Here is a 17752-nt window from a genome sequence, read left to right as displayed (position 1 = left end):
TTAAACAGCATTTCCTGAACAGCACTTGCTTAGTCTAACTGACAAAATAGCATACAAGTGAGTGTGAAGGCTGACTGGAATCTTACTATTTTAACAGTTACACTGTCATTCAAGAAATGCAAAGAAAACCTTGAGAATCCTCCATGAGATGGGCTAGTCTAAAACCTGTCAGTTCTGTCAGGTTTTAATTGCGTACGTTTCTAGCTGGAGTGGTGCTTTAACGGACGGACGTATTCGGTTTATAAGCCATCTTTGGGTTCTTAGTTTAGATCTGCTGCTTTCTTCTGTCTTCCTTCAGATATCGGCCTGTTACACGCCGCTTAATTACTCTCCAATGTTGCTTAAACTTTAATGAAACTCCTCATTTAGGCTAATGCAAAACAACAAACACACAATTAGCAAGAACAGCGACCCATCAACAAACAATCAGCGGGCAATTAACAGTAATGGTGGCTTATCCTTCCTGGAGAGTCAACTTAATGCAGCCGCTCAGCCAATCCCGAGCCAGAAATCCACAGAATATGCAAATTTCAGTGATACAGGAAGTAGAATGTGCAGTGGAGGAACCAGAAATGGGCAGGATCAGATCTTTGAATGGCAAATCAATTAACCAGGAGAGCTGTAGCTGATTACATTGTGTCCATATTTCTGTGTGTATACCATGGGGTAATGTAAAGTTTGAATCTTCTCCCTGAAGTTAGTATGGTATATTGATGACATTTGGTCAGTCATCAATGGTCCGAGATGAAAAACTTACTATAACAAGTAACTTGTCTATTTAGATAGGTCTGTTTAGATAGTTTACACAGCAAATCTAGCTGCAAACAGCTTCAACAGTATATGATTATCTCTTCCTGTGATACGACAGCGGCCATGTTCTGTTTGTCACATTACACACAGGCAAGCTGATCTGCATCTCCAGCCCTCAGCCTGCGAAAACCTAATTCCCCCTCCTACCCCCTCCCCTCTGCTTCCGAAATCTCTGGCTAGTAACACGTCCCCCTATTTCCAAAAATTACAGATCCCGGAGAACCACCTCATGATAATAGTGCCACTAATAAAGGAGGCAGCAACAGACTACCACGTATCTTGCTTCCAAAAAATGCAATTGCTGTCTCATGCACTTATATAAATTTTATTGTTCGCCTTGACTGCATAATGTTTGGTCACAACACATTTAAAAACAGACACATTAAAACCACTACCTGTCCAGGAACGCTTGCTATTTTTTATATATGAGGGACCAGACCTGTAAATCAGTGCAGCGTGATCGCCCAGCCTTAGCCTATGCAAAAAAAACGGTGCACTATAGGGGTCAACTAGGTCCTCACCCACCACCGTAACACCATGCACACAGTGACTTAATAGCCGCACGGTATTCGGATCCTCCTAGCGCTAGTCCACATGGAAAATCCTCACAATTTGAATGGCGATGAATGGCAGCTGTGGGGTGAAACTATCCACCCCACAGGGCATGCAATTACTGGCTTACAATCCGGCTTAGCAATACAGTGACGTCACAATTGTGGCTTTGGCCCATACTCACGGGCTACAATTGTCACCGCAACATGCAGCGCGCGCGTGTTGCGGCGAACAGGTCGCCCGTGAGTATGCGGCATTGCACGGGCACGCACCCCGAACTGTCGCCCGTCGCTGATGTCGCCAGACGATTAGCGTGGTCAATCGCCTGGCGACAGTCGCCGCCGCAACCCCGCCGCAACTGTCGCTAGTCCGCGTGAGTACGCGGACTAGCGACAGCAACATAATTGCAAACAGACGGCGCTTCCGGCGGGGGGAGGGACAACAGCGACAGTTTCCGCCGCATCAGTTGCCAGGTCCCTCCGCCGTGTGTATGCGGAGGGACCTGGCGACGAGCTGTCGCCGGCATATCGCGCACACGCTCCCGTGTGCTAGCGACATGCCAAAAAGTTGCCCGTGAGTATGGGCCATTATAGAGTACTTGCGTATTCAGATGGTTGCTCCGGTTTCCAGACCTGCAGTGCACTGGGTCACGCTTGTTCATGCGGCATTCCGAAAGGACATCATCCATGCAAACTTCTATGGTTCTATGGCCTGGGATTCTGTGGCAATGATCTTAGCGGTAGGGGATCCCGACCGTGTGGAGTATCGCTCAGCGTGCCGGCGTTTACACGTGGTTGGCCAGCGCGAGCACTCAGGCGGTAGCCACGCCTACCCCTCCTCCTGCCCAGACTGAGCTCCCATAAGCCCTTGCTACTGTCTGAAAATGCCAAGGCACTCTGAAAAGCTGTGGGCGAGGCTTGTTTAGTTTATAGGGAATTAGAGTATTAAAACAAAAACAAAAAGTATTTGGCTTGAGGAATGCCCTATAAACAATAGGAAAGGAACACAATTATGCAATGAGTAAAAGTTTCTCGGATCCACTTTACACAGGAACTGGAACCAAGGATTGAACTTATCCCAATCAGTAGCTGGTACCCCTTTTCCTATGAGAAATCTTTACCTTTTCTTGAATAGATCATTCGGGACATCTGTGTGGCTGATATTGTGGTGAAACCCCTCCCACAGTGTGATGTCATGACCATGGTCTTGAATGTTTCCTGTCTGTGACCCTTGTTGCATTGTGGGAAATAATAGCTGTTTCCAACTGCCAGGCAGCCAGTATCTCCCTCTGTGCATATATACTGTATATCTATAAGAACAAAAAACATTTTAGCCTATTGCATTGGTTGGGGGTGCGGTTGTAGAGAATGGCAGTTGGTGCTGTCAATTTTTTTTTTATGTCTGCCAGTAGTAAAGATGACGTGCAGACTGATTGTGGATCAAACATGACCAAATTACATGGCGAATAGCAATCTTGATCTTCTATCTTTTAACTTCTTACTTTGCAATATATTGCTCCCCCCCCCCCCCCCCCTTCCTTTCCGCTAAAGTTCCTCTATAAGTGCATGATGTTGAGAAAATGGCTGTGTAGTGTACCGGTTCAGGCTCTGCCTTTGACATGGAAGACCTGGGTTTGAATCCTGGCTGGGGTCCGTACCTATCCAGGAAGAAGTCCTTGGGCAAGACTCCCTAGCACAGCAGGGTGGCACCTTGAGCGCACCCTTAGTGGCTGCAGCTCTTGAGTGCTTTGAGTCCAACAGGAGAAAAGTGCTATACAGATGTTAGGATTATTATTATCATTATTAAAATCAGCCCGTTGCGTGCTTTATTTCTTTTACAGATTGTCCCAGAAGTGACTAATATTGAGGCTTGCAGCGTGATAAAGTTCTTGCGTTGAAGGGTAATAGTGGCCGGCAAATTCACAGTGAGATGATGGCAGTTCATGGAAACAATTGCCCATCTTATGACACTATTATAAGTGGTCACGTGTCCCTCACAGACGAGGATTAAAACCTGGAAGACCCTTAGTGATGATGTGGCCACAGAAGGAAGTGGATTGTGTAATCCTGGAAGACAGACGACCAACATTCAAATGATCAGGAATGGAACCGGCCTCAGTGATGGTAGAGCGTGGAAAATTATTGATGATGAACCGCACGTCTAAGGTGTCTGCACACCGGGCTCCACGTCTGCTAACCCCTTTCCAGAAACAAACAAGGCGTGACCTTTCAAGACAGATGTTGACACAGTTGGAACAGGATGACGAGGGTCTTTTTTGCTGGCCACTATTACCCTTCAGTGCAGGAACTTTATCACACTGCAAACCGCAATATTTTCCATCTCGCACTTTTGGCACAATATAGTCACTTCTGTGCTATTTAAAATGAAAAAATAAAGAAAAGAATGGTCTAGTTTTCTCAAAATCATGCACTTACAGACCAATGATAACACTGACAAAGTGTCATCAATATACCATAATACATTATGGCAGATGGATCATTCAGGTATAGGTTCACCCCACGCTGAAGCTATGTCCCCCCCTTTGTGCCTGCAATGAGTGTTGGTGTGTACTTTAGTCCAGTAGTTATTGGAGCTCTGCACATCTATGCAAAAAAATCATTCAGGTATGAGTTTTGAAAGCGCTGCCATTCCTCCTGCTGTATGAATTGAATGTAAGTATACTAGTGGCCAGCTGCATTCACTGCTTTACAATCACTTCAAAAAGCTTTAGATTAGAATTAGCACACAATTTGCATCTGCTTTGCATTCAGGGCGTGTATTTAGTTCCAGAGGGGCTCTGCATTGCCTCTGTAGGCTTGCAATCGGATGCATCCATGAGTCTGTATGTTCATATACCAAAATAACTCCTGGATGATAGTTAACCTCCCCAGCGTTCAATTTCCCCAGGATTTCTGTGCAAACAGTGATAAAATTTATTTTTAAAACTTTTTTTTCCCTGTAACTTGCCAAAATGTGTCAGGCAAGGGTCTAGTATACAGTGCAGGAGAGTATTGATGTGTATGCATGTTTATACTGTTCACAGAATGTTTTTTTGAACGGACATTTCTGTCCATAACGCTGGGGAGGTTAAAGAGACTCTGTAACATCAAAAACATCCCCTGGGGGGTACTCTCCTCGGGTGGGGGAAGCCTCCGGATCCTAATGAGGCTTCCCACGCCGTCCTCTGTCCCACGGGGGTCTTGCTGCAGCTCTCCGAACAGCCGGCGACAGACCCGACTGTAGCTTCAATATTTACCTTTGCTGGCTCCAGCGGGGGCGCTGTGGCTGCTTTCGGCACGGAAATAGATGGAAATACACGATCTCCGTCGGGTCCGCTCTACTGCGCAGGCACCGGAAACTTGCGCCTGCGCAGTAGAGCAGACCCGACGGCGATCGGGTATTTCCGCCTACTTTGGAGCCGACCGCCGTCAGAGCGCCTGCACAGGAGCCGGGAAGGTAAATATTGACGTCACCGCTGCACGGAGGGCTGCAGCGAGACCCCTGAGGGATGGAGGACGGCGTGGGAAGCCTCATTAGGATCCGGAGGCTTCCCCCACCCGAGGTGAGTACCCCCCAGGGGACGTTTTGTCGTTACAGTTCCTCTTTAAAGCTTTACGATACCCCCTTGTATGTATTGTATGTGCTGCTGGCGAGGGCCGCAGTGCGCGGATGGGAAGGTTTGCGGGGAATAAATCGCTTTCTGGAATATATTGTAGGTTCCCCATCATCTCTGCTGACCCTTTAAAGAAGGGCTCCGCTAAGCTCAGTCACTGCTATTGTGAGATGTATTAAACTCTCTACGGCAACAGAATTAGTTTCATGATAATAATTTAAAACAATAACAAGTGTGATATCAACTGTACAGCTTGAAAACTTGTAAACTTTTAGTTCAGCCGCCATCTTCTTCCTTTCTTTCTTTCTTATTTAAGATAGTCTTTTGTGCAGTAGAAATCTCCTTTTTCTGATGCAAATATTGAGAGTACCTGACCGGCTGGGCCCTGTAGCTACTTGCTGCCAGGAGTGTAGAAGTTGTAGAAGGATACATTGATGAATGATGAAACAGACAAAATGTCATCAATATACCATAATAACTTCCGGGTGATAATTAAGAAAAGTGTATCCGAGATGAAAAACTAACTATAACAAGTAACTTGTCTATATATCTTATCTAAAGTTTACACAGAAAATCTGACTGCAAAGCGCTTCAACAGTTTATGATTATTTATTCCTGTGTTAAAATGACAGCAGCCATGTTCTGTTTGTCACAGGTTGAGGGCTGGAGATGCTATCCGCTTGCCTGTGTGTAAATTCAGTTCCCTCTCCTCCTCCCCTCTGCAATCTCTGGCTAGTAACCTCCTCCTTCTCCTGCCCAGACTGAGCTCCCATAAGCCCTTGCTATAGTGCCAAGGCACTGTGAAAAAGCTGTGGGCGAGGCTTGTTTAGTTTATAGGGAATAAGAGTATAAAAACAAAACAAAAAAGTATTGGGCTTGAGGAATGCCCTATAAACTATATGAAAGGAACACAATTATGCAATGAGCAAAAGTTTCTCGGATCCACTTTGATACCCCCTCGTATGTATTATATGTGGTGTTGGGGAGGGCCGAGGTGCGCAGATGGGAAGGTTGCGGCGGAATAATCGCTGCCTGGAATATATTGTGAGTTTCCCATTATCTCTGCTGATGTATTCCACACTGGAGGTTGATTTGCAGATAAGATATTGCATTGCGTGGCCTCCCGTAGAAGGGTGACTGGCACAAATCAGGTTATGGGAAGATAGAGACACTGTATAGAAATATATATGACTTTTCGCTGCTTTCCTTTACGGTGTGCGTCTGTGAATCCAGGCTGATCGCACATATGAGGCTGCGAGGAGGGAACAGCGGTGATAGGGGAAGATAACCCTTTTATGTGTGCCCCAGTATGGACCGCAATCCATCTTCAGCAATGAGGGGGCTATAAACAGTGTGACACCGAGATGTGCGTCCCCCACCTTCTTCCCACTTCCCAGTCCAGATGTGTCTGCATACATTACATCACTGATCACCGGAACAGAGCTCTGTCTGTCTATTATCTGTCTATCCACCTGCCTATCTATCTATCTATCTATCTATATATCTATCTCTTTCTCTCTCTCTCTGTCCATTATCTGTCTATCCATCTGTTCAAATTCCAGCCCGGGTGCTATCTGCACAGAGTTTGTATGTTCTCCCGTGTCTGTATGGGTTTCCTCCGGCACTTCGGTTTCCTTCATCGTCCCAAGAACATAAAGATAAGTTAATTGGCTTACCCTTAAATGGGCCCTAGACTACAAAACATACACTACATGATAAATACATCGAGATATCACAATGGTAGGGATTAGACTGTGATCTCCTCTGAGGACAGTTAGTGACATTACTATGTATTCTGTAAAGTGTTTCAGAAGATGTCAGGGCTATATACTGTAAATACATAATAATAATAATAATATGGTAGGACATTACACTATGACTATGGTAGGATTAGACTGTGAGCTCTTCTGAGGACAGTCAGTGACATGACTATGTACTCTGTACAGTGCTGCAGAAGATGTCAGGGCTATATAAATACATAATAATAATATGGTAGGACATTAGACTATGACTATGGTAGGATTAGATTGTGAGCTCTTCTGAGGACAGTCAGTGACATGACTATGTACTCTGTAAAGTGCTGCAGAAGATGTCAGTGCTATATAAATACATAATAATAATATGGTAGGACATAATGCTGAATACACACGGTTCGTTCCTGCATCAAATGCGCCGCTCGATTCCCGACGAATCGATTATTCCGGAACATTTCCGAGCGCATTTCGATGATTTTTAGGTCGATTGCCATGTAAAGTATGGCAAATCGACCTAACGATCCATCGAACCGCGAATCGGACATGTCGGAAATAAAAGAATCGACGGGAATCGAGCGGCGCATCGACGGGAATCGAGCGCGGGAACGAGCCGTGTGTATCCACCATTAGACTATGACTATGGTGAGATTAGACTGTGAGCTCCTCTGAGGACAGTCAGTGACATGACTATGTACTCTGTAATGTGCTGCAGAAGATATCAGTGAACTACTACTACTAATAATTATCTGTCTGTCTATCCGCCTTCAATTATCTATCTATCTATCTATCTATCTATCTATCTATCTATCTATCTATCTATCTATCTATCTATCTATCTATCTACAGTGAATTCTGATCAATCTAAGTATTACCTGTCTATCCATCCATAGACATTCTGTCCATTTTCTGTCTAGCCACTTGTTTATTTCATTTTGGTACAATAGATCATCTATCTATCTATCTATCTATCTATCTATCTATCTATCTATCTATCTATCTCTCCATCCACCTGTCCATTACCTGTGTGCTCTGGTCATCTACAGACTGGACTACAGCAATCCACATGAATGCAGCTGTTAGGCTCTTCCACTCCTCCTGCTGCTCCTCTTCAGCTGCTTCTCTTCAGCTGCTTCTCTTCACAAGTCTCCTCACTGGCTCATTATCCCCCTCATAATTCTATTTATACTGCTGTGCCTGGCATACAGAGCCATCCACCATACCTCCCCTTCATACAACTTTGATGTCATCCAGAGACACTCCCCAACCTGCATTCTCCACCCCTCCAACACTCTATGGATGTCCACCCCTCACATCACCTGCTCACTCTCGCGAGGCTCCAGGACTTCTCCAGAGCAGCCCCTACTCTATGGAACGCCCTCTGTTCATCAGGCTCACTCCAACCTTCCACTCATTCAAGCAGACTTGAAAATCCCATCTGTTCACCATTGCTTACCCACCATCTTCATAGCTCCACTTCCTCCCCTTCCTTGGACTTACACCCCACCTCCCCATATATGACCCTCTTCTTCACCCCATAGATTGTAAGCCTATTAGGCAGGGCCCTCTTCTCCATATGCTCTTCTCCGCCTCCATATGGACTCAGTGACTCGTCTTCTGCATTTATCACTATCTTGCAAACTGCGCACTATTGTTTGTGTTACAGTTTTGTGTTACTGGCCTCCACTTTAGAAGTCACTAGCCTTTGACCCGGAGGTGAGCTCTGTGCATGTGCAGTGTGACATTTCTGCATGCTGTGACTGTGGTCTCCATTCAGCGTGACAGCAGCGCACGCGAGAATAGAGACCGTGGCTACAGCCGTGCAGAATGTTGAGGGCGTGCACCGGCATTTCATTGACACACGGCCACATTCTGATATGACCCAGTTGGGGTTCTGCAAACATTTGCTACCTAATAACAGACAATTAATAAAATCTCGTCCAGGTTTTTTTTGACACATTTTTCCACTCTGACTTTAGTAACTGCACTGTGTAGAGTTGTCGTTTTAATTCTTATGAATTCTCACACTCCTCCCGTTTCTTCTCTCTGCAGCTCACGGCCAGGGAGGCCCCCGAAACGTTCGCTGGGCGTGGCCATCCAGGAGAACGCCCGCCTTCTGCCGCACGGCGTCCAGGGACTCTTATCTCCAGGACTCATCTCCCCCACAGGTAAGTCGCTCTCCTCGGAGGGAGGGGAACTACCATTGCTGTTACTGGCGCTGTCTGTGTTGTTCTCGGCTTGCTGAGGGGTTGCTGGGATATTCCGCTGCTCTGCCCTCATTGTAACTCATGTGTGATGCAGATTAGTCATTCTCCATTAAAATAAACCTAAGGTGAAAAAAAAAACATACTTACTTCAGTAGGGGGAAGCCCCAGACCCTGCGGAGGCTCCTCCTTTTGTCCTCCTCGCCCCACCGCCACTGCCCGGGACCCTCCTGACAGTCGTTATTGCGCTCTTCTTCCTGGCCATGCTGCACACAGGTGAGTGCGTCCGCACCTGAACTCCTGCACAGGACAGGAAAACACAGAGAAATGCACCCTGTATGTATTCAGAGAGTTTAGCCTGTCTAATTCCCCCTTATCTGTGACTAATCACCACCGTAATTTCATCTCTCAGCTGTGTCAGCTGACTGCCTCAGCTAATTGGTTAACATATGATGTTAACAATATGTCTGCTTCCATGAAAGCAGGAAGTAGACACACTTCACATTCATTGCAGGATTTGTATCAGCTGTAACAAAGAAATGTTTTTCTTTAAAGGTGATTATGCTGTTGCCAGGGCCGAAATTTTCCATAAGGCACTGTAGGCTCATGTCTACAGGCACCTTATCTGGGAGAGGCGCCCCCCTCCACTGACCTCATGAGCTTACAGTGTAATCCCTGCCTCATATCACTGACCTCAGGCACACCCTAATCCTTGTCTCATGTCATGTCTCATGGATAATATGAGACAGTAATGAGTGTAGGATTCTAGGGACAGTTAGTGACATAAGGCAGAAATTACAGAATATTTTTACTTGGGGGTGTGGCCTGTTTTCAGGGGCGGAGCTTAGGGCTTCAGAACACCTGTGTCTAGAGGCCTCTGAGTTGTTAATTTGGCCCTGGTTGTTACTTACCTTTTAGTGCAGAGCGGAAGTTCTGAATTCAGGTCTGCTTTAAAGGAAACCAGAGCTGACTTAAATTAATATGTTATACATACTTGGGGCTTCCTCCAGCCCCATCCGCTCGGATAGCTCCCATGCTGCCGTCCTCAGTCTTCTCCTGCACCGGTAGCGGGTCCCGTAACTTCTGCCAGTCGCGACCAGTCTGACGCAAGAGAAGTGCGCTCTTTACATATCTCTCCAGCAGACACTGGAGAGATACTTCTCCTGCGCAGACTGGCCCCGGCTGGAGGCAGATACAGGACCCGGTACCAGCGCAGGAGAAGACTGAGGATGGCGGCGCAGGAGGGATCCGAGCACATGGGGCTGGAGGAAGCACCAGGAGGAAACACCAGGTATGTATAAAACTTAAAATTTAAGTCCGCTTTGGTACACTTAAAGTGGATCCGAGATGAACTTTTACTCAGTGCATAATTGTGTTCCTTTCATATAGTTTATAGGGCATTCCTCAAGCCAAATACTTTTTTTTGTTTTGTTTTAATACACTAATTCCCTATAAACTAAACAAGCCCCGCCCACAGCTTTTTAGAGTGCCTTGGCACTGTAGCAAGGGCTTATGGGAGCTCAGTCTGGACAGCAGGAGGAGAAGGAGGTTACTAGCCACAGATTTCAGAGGCAGAGGGCAGACGAACACAGTAAATCCAGCACTGGAGATTTGGGCACAGCCGGCGCCACCATAGACCGTAATAGGAATTACGACTATAGCGGCGCACAGGGAGCAACTTCGGCACCGTCGGAAGACTGATCTGAAGTTGCTTTTAAAACACCATAATGCTGGAAGCCGAATTATTTCATTCCCCCACTATCCATGGCGGCCTGGAGGGGAAATAGTATTTAGCACGGCCGGTACCTTATGCAGCAGCAGGATCAGCCATATACCGGCTGTATCCTGCGCCCAAGTCTCCTGCGCCGATATCTCTCGTACGCAAGGAGAGGAGGGAGGAGGAGAAGGGACTGAATTTGTCACATTACACACAGGCAAGCTGATAGCATCTCCAGCCCTCAGCCTGTAACAAACAGAACATGGCTGCCCTCATTGTATCACAGGAATAGATAATCATAAACTATTGAAGCTGTTTGCAGACAGATTTGCTGTGTAAACTATCTAAACGTTATATAAGATATATAGACAAGTTACTTGTTATAGTTAGTTCTTCATCTCGGATCCGCTTTATGTATCAGTGTGCTGCAGTGTGGCCTTGTCGCTAGCTGTTCCCCCCGCTCTCCCCGGGACCTGCGGACAATGACAAGGCAGGCAGTAGCAGTAGATTGAATTATCAGGAGCAGAATTCCCATTGTTGTGGTTTTCCTGCCCAGTGATTCTGTGGATTGTGTCGCTGTGTATCTGCCTTATGCCTCCTATTCACAGATAACCTTGGAGGAGCCTTCATCAGCTTCCGTTATCTGTCATCAGATCACGCGTATAAACTGTGGCCAGCGTGTGATTGTGCGACGTTATTGCAGGAACATCTGCAGGAGCCCAACGTTTATACAGTATTTCCTGAGGCCTGGAACCCACTAGAAAGTGCAAAACTGTATCGCTAGCGATTTGTGATCGGGTTTTGCAAGCGATTTTGGGAGCGATTTCCCTGCTTATACAATTCATTGGTCTGGAAACGCTCCCAAAATACTGCATGTCTTGCGATTTCCTTAATCGCAATCGCTGGGGTGGAATCCGTCCCATCTATTTACATTTGCAGTGCGTTTAGGGAAATCGCTAGCGATTGAAAACGCTCCAGTGGGTTCCTGGCCTGAAGTTGTGGATCTCTAAATGCTGGTAAAATAAAATCTATGATCTGGCCGACAAGGGCCAGAATATACCTGCAGGAGTCTGGGAGGTTGCTTTCTACTTTAGATATTTTTATTATTACACTATAACTACTAGTTTATTTGATAACGCAAGTTGCATGGCACACTTTATACACAGTAATGTCCATGTAGACACGCTAGGGATGGTCAGTGACATGGGAATAACTCCAACTTGCAGGCAAACTTAAAGCAGATCTGAACTCAGAACTTCCTCTCTGCTCTAAAATATACGCAACAGCATAATAACCTGTCACAGCTGATACAAATCCTGCAATAAATCTGCAGTGTGTCTACTTCCTGCTTTCATGGAAGCAGACATAGGGCTCGATTCACAAAGCGGCGCTAACCCAGTTAGGCATGATAACCAATGCACCACGCTGGTGAAAAGCCAGTTTAGGTGTGATAAGTTTAGATATGTTTAGATCGCGCGCAAAGTCCCACACGCAAAGCAGCGCCATTAAACTCTATGTGAAGTGCACCAGACTTTGCTAGCGCAAAACTTTTGATCAGCTGTGCACTGCGGTGCTAACCCAGTTGGTGCCTAAACTTATCACGCCTAAACTTATCACGCCTAAAATTATCACACCTAAACTTATCACGCCTAAACTTATCACGCCTAAACTTATCTCGTCTAAACTTATCTCGTCTAAACTTATCACACCTAAACTTATCACGCCTAAACTTATCACGCCTAAACTTATCACGCCTAAACTTATCACGCCTAAACTTATCGCGCCTAAACTTATCGCGCCTAAACTTATCACGCCTAAACTTATCTTGTCTAAACTTATCGCGCCTAAACTTATCACGCCTAAACTTATCACGCCTAAACTTATCACGCCTAAACTTATCGCGCCTAAACTTATCGCGCCTAAACTTATCTCGTCTAAACGTATCTCGTCTAAACTTATCGCGCCTAAACTTATCACGCCTAAACTTACCACGCCTAAACTTACCACGCCTAAACTTATCGTGTCTAAACTTATCGTGTCTAAACTTATCGTGTCTAAACTTATCGCGCCTAAACTTATCATGCCTAAACTTATCATGCCTAAACTTATCATGCCTAAACTTATCATGCCTAAACTTATCATGCCTAAACTTATCACGCCTAAACTTATCACGCCTAAAATTTACTTATCACACCTAAACTTATCATGCCTAAACTTATCACACCTAAAATCTACTTATCGCGCCTAAAGTTATCGCGCCTAAAGTTATCGCGCCTAAACTTATCGCGCCTAAACTTATCGCGCCTAAAATTATCACGCCTAAATTTATCATGCCTAAATTTATCGCGCCTAAACGTATCGCGCCTAAATGTATCGCGCCTAAACGTATCGCGCCTAAACTTATCGCGCCTAAACTTATCGCGCCTAAACTTATCGCGCCTAAACTTATCGCGCCTAAACTTATCGCGCCTAAACTTATCACGCCTAAACTTATCACGCCTAAACTTATCACGCCTAAACTTATCACGCCTAAACTTATCACGCCTAAACTTATCGCGCCTAAACTTATCGCGCCTAAAATTATCGCGCCTACATTTATCGCGCCTAAACTTATCATGCCTAAACTTATCACGCCTAAACTTATCACACCTAAAATCTACTTATCACACCTAAACTTATCACGCCTAAACTTATCACGCCTAAAATGATCGCGCCTAAAATGATCGCGCCTAAACTGATCGCGCCTAAACTTATCGCGCCTAAACTTATCGCGCCTAAACCTATCGCGCCTAAACCTATCGCGCCTAAACCTATCGCGCCTAAAATTATCGCGCCTAAAATCTACTTATCGCGCCTAAAGTTATCGCGCCTAAAGTTATCGCGCCTAAAGTTATCGCGCCTAAACTTATCGCGCCTAAACTTATCGCGCCTAAACTTATCGCGCCTAAATTTATCATGCCTAAATTTATCGCGCCTAAACGTATCGCGCCTAAATGTATCGCGCCTAAATGTATCGCGCCTAAATGTATCGCGCCTAAACGTATCGCGCCTAAACTTATCGCGCCTAAACTTATCACGCCTAAACTTATCACGCCTAAACTTATCACGCCTAAACTTATCACGCCTAAACTTATCACGCCTAAACTTATCGCGCCTAAACTTATCGCGCCTAAAATTATCGCGCCTACATTTATCGCGCCTAAACTTATCATGCCTAAACTTATCACGCCTAAACTTATCACACCTAAAATCTACTTATCACACCTAAACTTATCACGCCTAAACTTATCACGCCTAAACTTATCACGCCTAAAATGATCGCGCCTAAAATGATCGCGCCTAAACTGATCGCGCCTAAACTTATCGCGCCTAAACCTATCGCGCCTAAACCTATCGCGCCTAAACCTATCGCGCCTAAACCTATCGCGCCTAAAATTATCGCGCCTAAAATTATCGCGCCTAAACTTAACGCGCCTAAACTTATCGCGCCTAAACTTATCGCGCCTAAACTTATTGCGCCTAAACTTATCACACCTAAAATCTACTTATCACACCTAAACTTATCACACCTAAAATCTACTTATCACGCCTAAACTGAGTTTAGGCGTGATAAAGGGCTTTTTACCAGCGTGCTAACTGTTAGCACCGCTTTGTGAATCAGGCCCATAGGGTCAAAGGGATTCCGAGCACCTCTCATGGGCATGCCTTTAAGCCAGACGACTTCCAACAAAGTCGTGCTATGACCCCTCTGGAGGAGCCTCTTGCAATGAAATGGCCATGCGTGTCACTCCCTCTTCCTGCTGCATTCAGTGATGCACTTCTCTAACAGAGAAGACAGGGGTGACCCAGAAGTTATAACATTGCCAAGATGGCGGCTGCAATATTTAAATTGAAATTGAATGAAAACTATTTGGCGTACAACAAATAGATTCAGGCATCAAATGAAAGAGGAGAGCACAGGCTACAGAAAGGTATGCATCTTTAAGTACTCTGCAGCACTGGTCGGAGTCTTAAAGGCATGGCCATGAGAGGTGCTCGGAGTCGCTTCAACACAACCTGTGTTTACAAATTAGCTGCTCTGCCTTGGCAGTCAGCTGACAAAGCTGAAAGACCAAATTACAGTTGTGATTACTTTCAGATGAAGGGGAATTATGACAGACTAAACCCTCTAAATACATACAGGGTGCATTTCTCTGTTTTCCTCCTGTCCTGTACAAAGGTTCAGGTCCTCTTTAATGCAAGTTGTTTGAAGCTTGAAATCGACTTGACCACGCCTACTTCCTGCCTATATTCTAAGCTACTACAATTGTTTTTTCTTGCATTAAAATGGGAAGATTATTTGTGAAACTTGCTCACATTTGTGACAATTTGTGTCATTTGTGAGATGTTCATTAACCACGTAGGAAGGGGACACACTTGTCTTTCAGTTTTCTGAACACCAGGGGCCGTATGCAATTCTTCAGAGTTTGTTTAAAGTAACGTTTTAGCACTCTGCAATTGAACAAGTACTAAGAAGTTGGGGAAAAGGTACAGCCAAACTTGTAGGCCTAGTGCACACCAAAAACCGCTAGTAGATCCGCAAAATGCTAGCAGATTTTGAAACGCTTTTTCTTATTTTTCTGCAGCGTTTCAGCTAGCATTTTGCGGTTTTGTGAAGTGTTTTTGGTGTAGTAGATTTCATGTATTGTTACAGTAAAGCTGTTGCTGAACAGCTACTGTAACAAAAAAACGCCTGGCAAACCGCTCTGAAGTGCCGTTTTTCAGAGCGGTTTGCGTTTTTCCTATACTTAACATTGAGGCAGAAACGCCTCCGCAATCCAAAATCTGCAGCAGCCCGGGAGTATGCGTTTCTGCAAAACACCTCCCACTCTGGTGTGCACCACCTCCATTGAAATACATTACCCTAGCGGATCCGCACCCGCAAGCGGATCACAAACCGCAGCTGAACCGCTCTGGTGTGCACTAGGCCATTCTGAGTATTTTCTCACTTGCTGGTGGCTTAATAAGATGAAGATTAATTATTAATTAAGATTAATAACATTTTATTAATAAGATGTGAAATATCACCTAAGAGAAAACTTTGGAGAAAAAGTGAATTGCATATGGGCCCATGTGTTTTTTTTTTTTTTTCCACAGCAGCTAGTGTAATTGATAGAGAAGAGTGACAAAATCTGCAGAAATTATGCTGCAGGATGTCCGTTTTTCTTTTCTGCGCATGAAAAATGCAAAGTGAATCTGAAGCCTTTTGTAACGTAAAAAAACAGATGCTCACCTAAGATGGTGATTTAGGAGTAAGTTAGGAGAGGGAAGGCTGTGGGGCCCATATAGCCAGTCTCCTCCTTTCCCCCGCAGGCTCCTCCTTTAATCTGCTCCCCCTGCAGGCTCCTCCTTTACCCTGTCCACCGCCCCTCCCCCCGTTTGTATCTCCCGCTGCAGGAGACTTTGGCGATCTTCGGAAGCACTCAGGCTTTGAAGACTGGCGGCTCTGTACTGCGTGAGAGAGAGGGTGCGTGCGCAGTGCTTCCGAAGATTGCCAAAGTCTCCCCCAGCCCGGAGATCGTGGTCACGGAGTGCTAACATGGGGGGCCTGTGGTGGAACGCGGACATCGGGAGGACAACAGGAAGGCACTATAGGACCTTCCCTCTCTTCAGGTGAGTATCTGTTTTTTATTTTTAAAAATGCTTCAGACTCCCTTTAAAGGGATACTGTAGGGGGGTCGGGGGAAAATGAGTTGAAGTTACCCGTGGCTTCTAATGGTCCCCCGCAGACATCCTGTGTTGGCGCAGCCACTCACCGATGCTCCGGCCCCGCCTCCAGTTCACTTCTGGAATTTCAGACTTTAACGTCAGAAAACCACTGCGCCTGCATTGCCGTGTCCTCGATCCCGCTGATGTCATCAAGAGCGCACAGCGCAGGCCCAGTATGGTCTGTGTCTGCACAGTACACTACTGGTGACATCAGCGGGAGCGAGGACTCGGGCGTGCAGGCGCAGTGGTTTTCTGACTTTAAAGTCAGAAATTCCAGAAGTGAACCAGAGGCAGGGCCGGAGCATTAGGGAGTGGCTGTGCCAACACAGGATGTCTGCGGGGGACCATTAGAAGCCCCGGGTAACTTTAACTCATTTTCCCCCGAGCCCCCTACAGTATCCCTTTAAGTGTGAACTAGCCCATTGATTAAAATGACTTTTCTCAGTTTTTCTGTGTAGAAAACGCGCACGAAAATAGACAAGTGTGTCCCCTGCCTAAAAGTGTACCAGAGAGGGGGGTTAATATACATACCTGGGGCTTCCTTCAGCCTCCTTTAACCTCCCTGGCGGTAAGCCACCGCAGGGGATCGCATGGCCCCGGGAGGATTTAAAAAAAAATAAAATTAGCTCTATATGTTTAAGCTAGCACTTTGCTAGCTAATGATGTCCCCCAAGTGCCTCCGGTCCCCACCGATCGCCCGCGATCAATGCCGTAATACATACCCCTAAGGGATCCCGCGATGCCGCAGCCTTCACCTCCAGGCTTCGCTATGGGGAGGATCGGGACTGCGCATGACATCATGTTCGATCGTCGCCATAGCGACGAGTGAAGCTGCGGCTCTCGCGGGTTCACGGAGGGGTAAATATTACCGGCGGAGTGCTAGCTTAGCTATATAGAGCAACTTTTATTTTTAAAAAATCCTCCCGCGGACGCAGCCTCTAAAACTGCGTACCGCCAGGGAGGTTAAGCCTTTGGCTGCCTCTCTGTCCTCCTGGGCTGCCTTGATTTCCCCTCCCCCAAGCTGTGGCATGTGCAGTCCAGCCGCCTGTGTGCCCCCCGTTGCCCTCCTGCCGCCGGGAGATTTCTGGGTCAGGCGCAGAATACTCCCATCCACGGGAGCATGATGGTGGCACTCGCGTGGCCAGGGCGCTTATGTGCTGCGAAGCGCTGCTTCCTATATGTAGTGAGCCTTCTAGCGGGGGATCGGAGCATCCTGGGATGTTGGGGAGGGAGCCCATGGCCTGGAAGAAGCACCAGGTACATGTAAATACTTTTTTTATTTTTTTTTATTTGAGGTTTCCTTTAAGATTTCAGGACATGAGTTTAAAGAGAATCTGTATTGTTAAAATCGCACAAA

The 17752-nt window shown here is 46.1% G+C and overlaps 1 protein-coding gene across 5 annotated transcripts in view; it reads left to right on the top strand.

Moving 5' to 3' along the window:
• The window catches only part of DACH2 (dachshund family transcription factor 2), a 535913-nt gene that overhangs the window by 217847 nt on the left and 300314 nt on the right, over positions 1 to 17752 (top strand). For all 5 annotated transcript variants that reach the window (XM_068250013.1, XM_068250015.1, XM_068250012.1 and 2 more), the window contains exon 2: positions 8779 to 8894. In XM_068250013.1, coding sequence (XP_068106114.1) covers positions 8779 to 8894 — 116 coding nt within the window. The remainder of the gene's footprint in view (positions 1 to 8778; positions 8895 to 17752) is intronic.

Source organism: Hyperolius riggenbachi, chromosome 8 (assembly GCF_040937935.1).
Source record: "Hyperolius riggenbachi isolate aHypRig1 chromosome 8, aHypRig1.pri, whole genome shotgun sequence".
Lineage (NCBI taxonomy): Eukaryota > Metazoa > Chordata > Amphibia > Anura > Hyperoliidae > Hyperolius > Hyperolius riggenbachi.
Note: the sequence above shows the minus strand (reverse complement) of the source record. Positions and strands in the feature narration are given on the sequence as shown.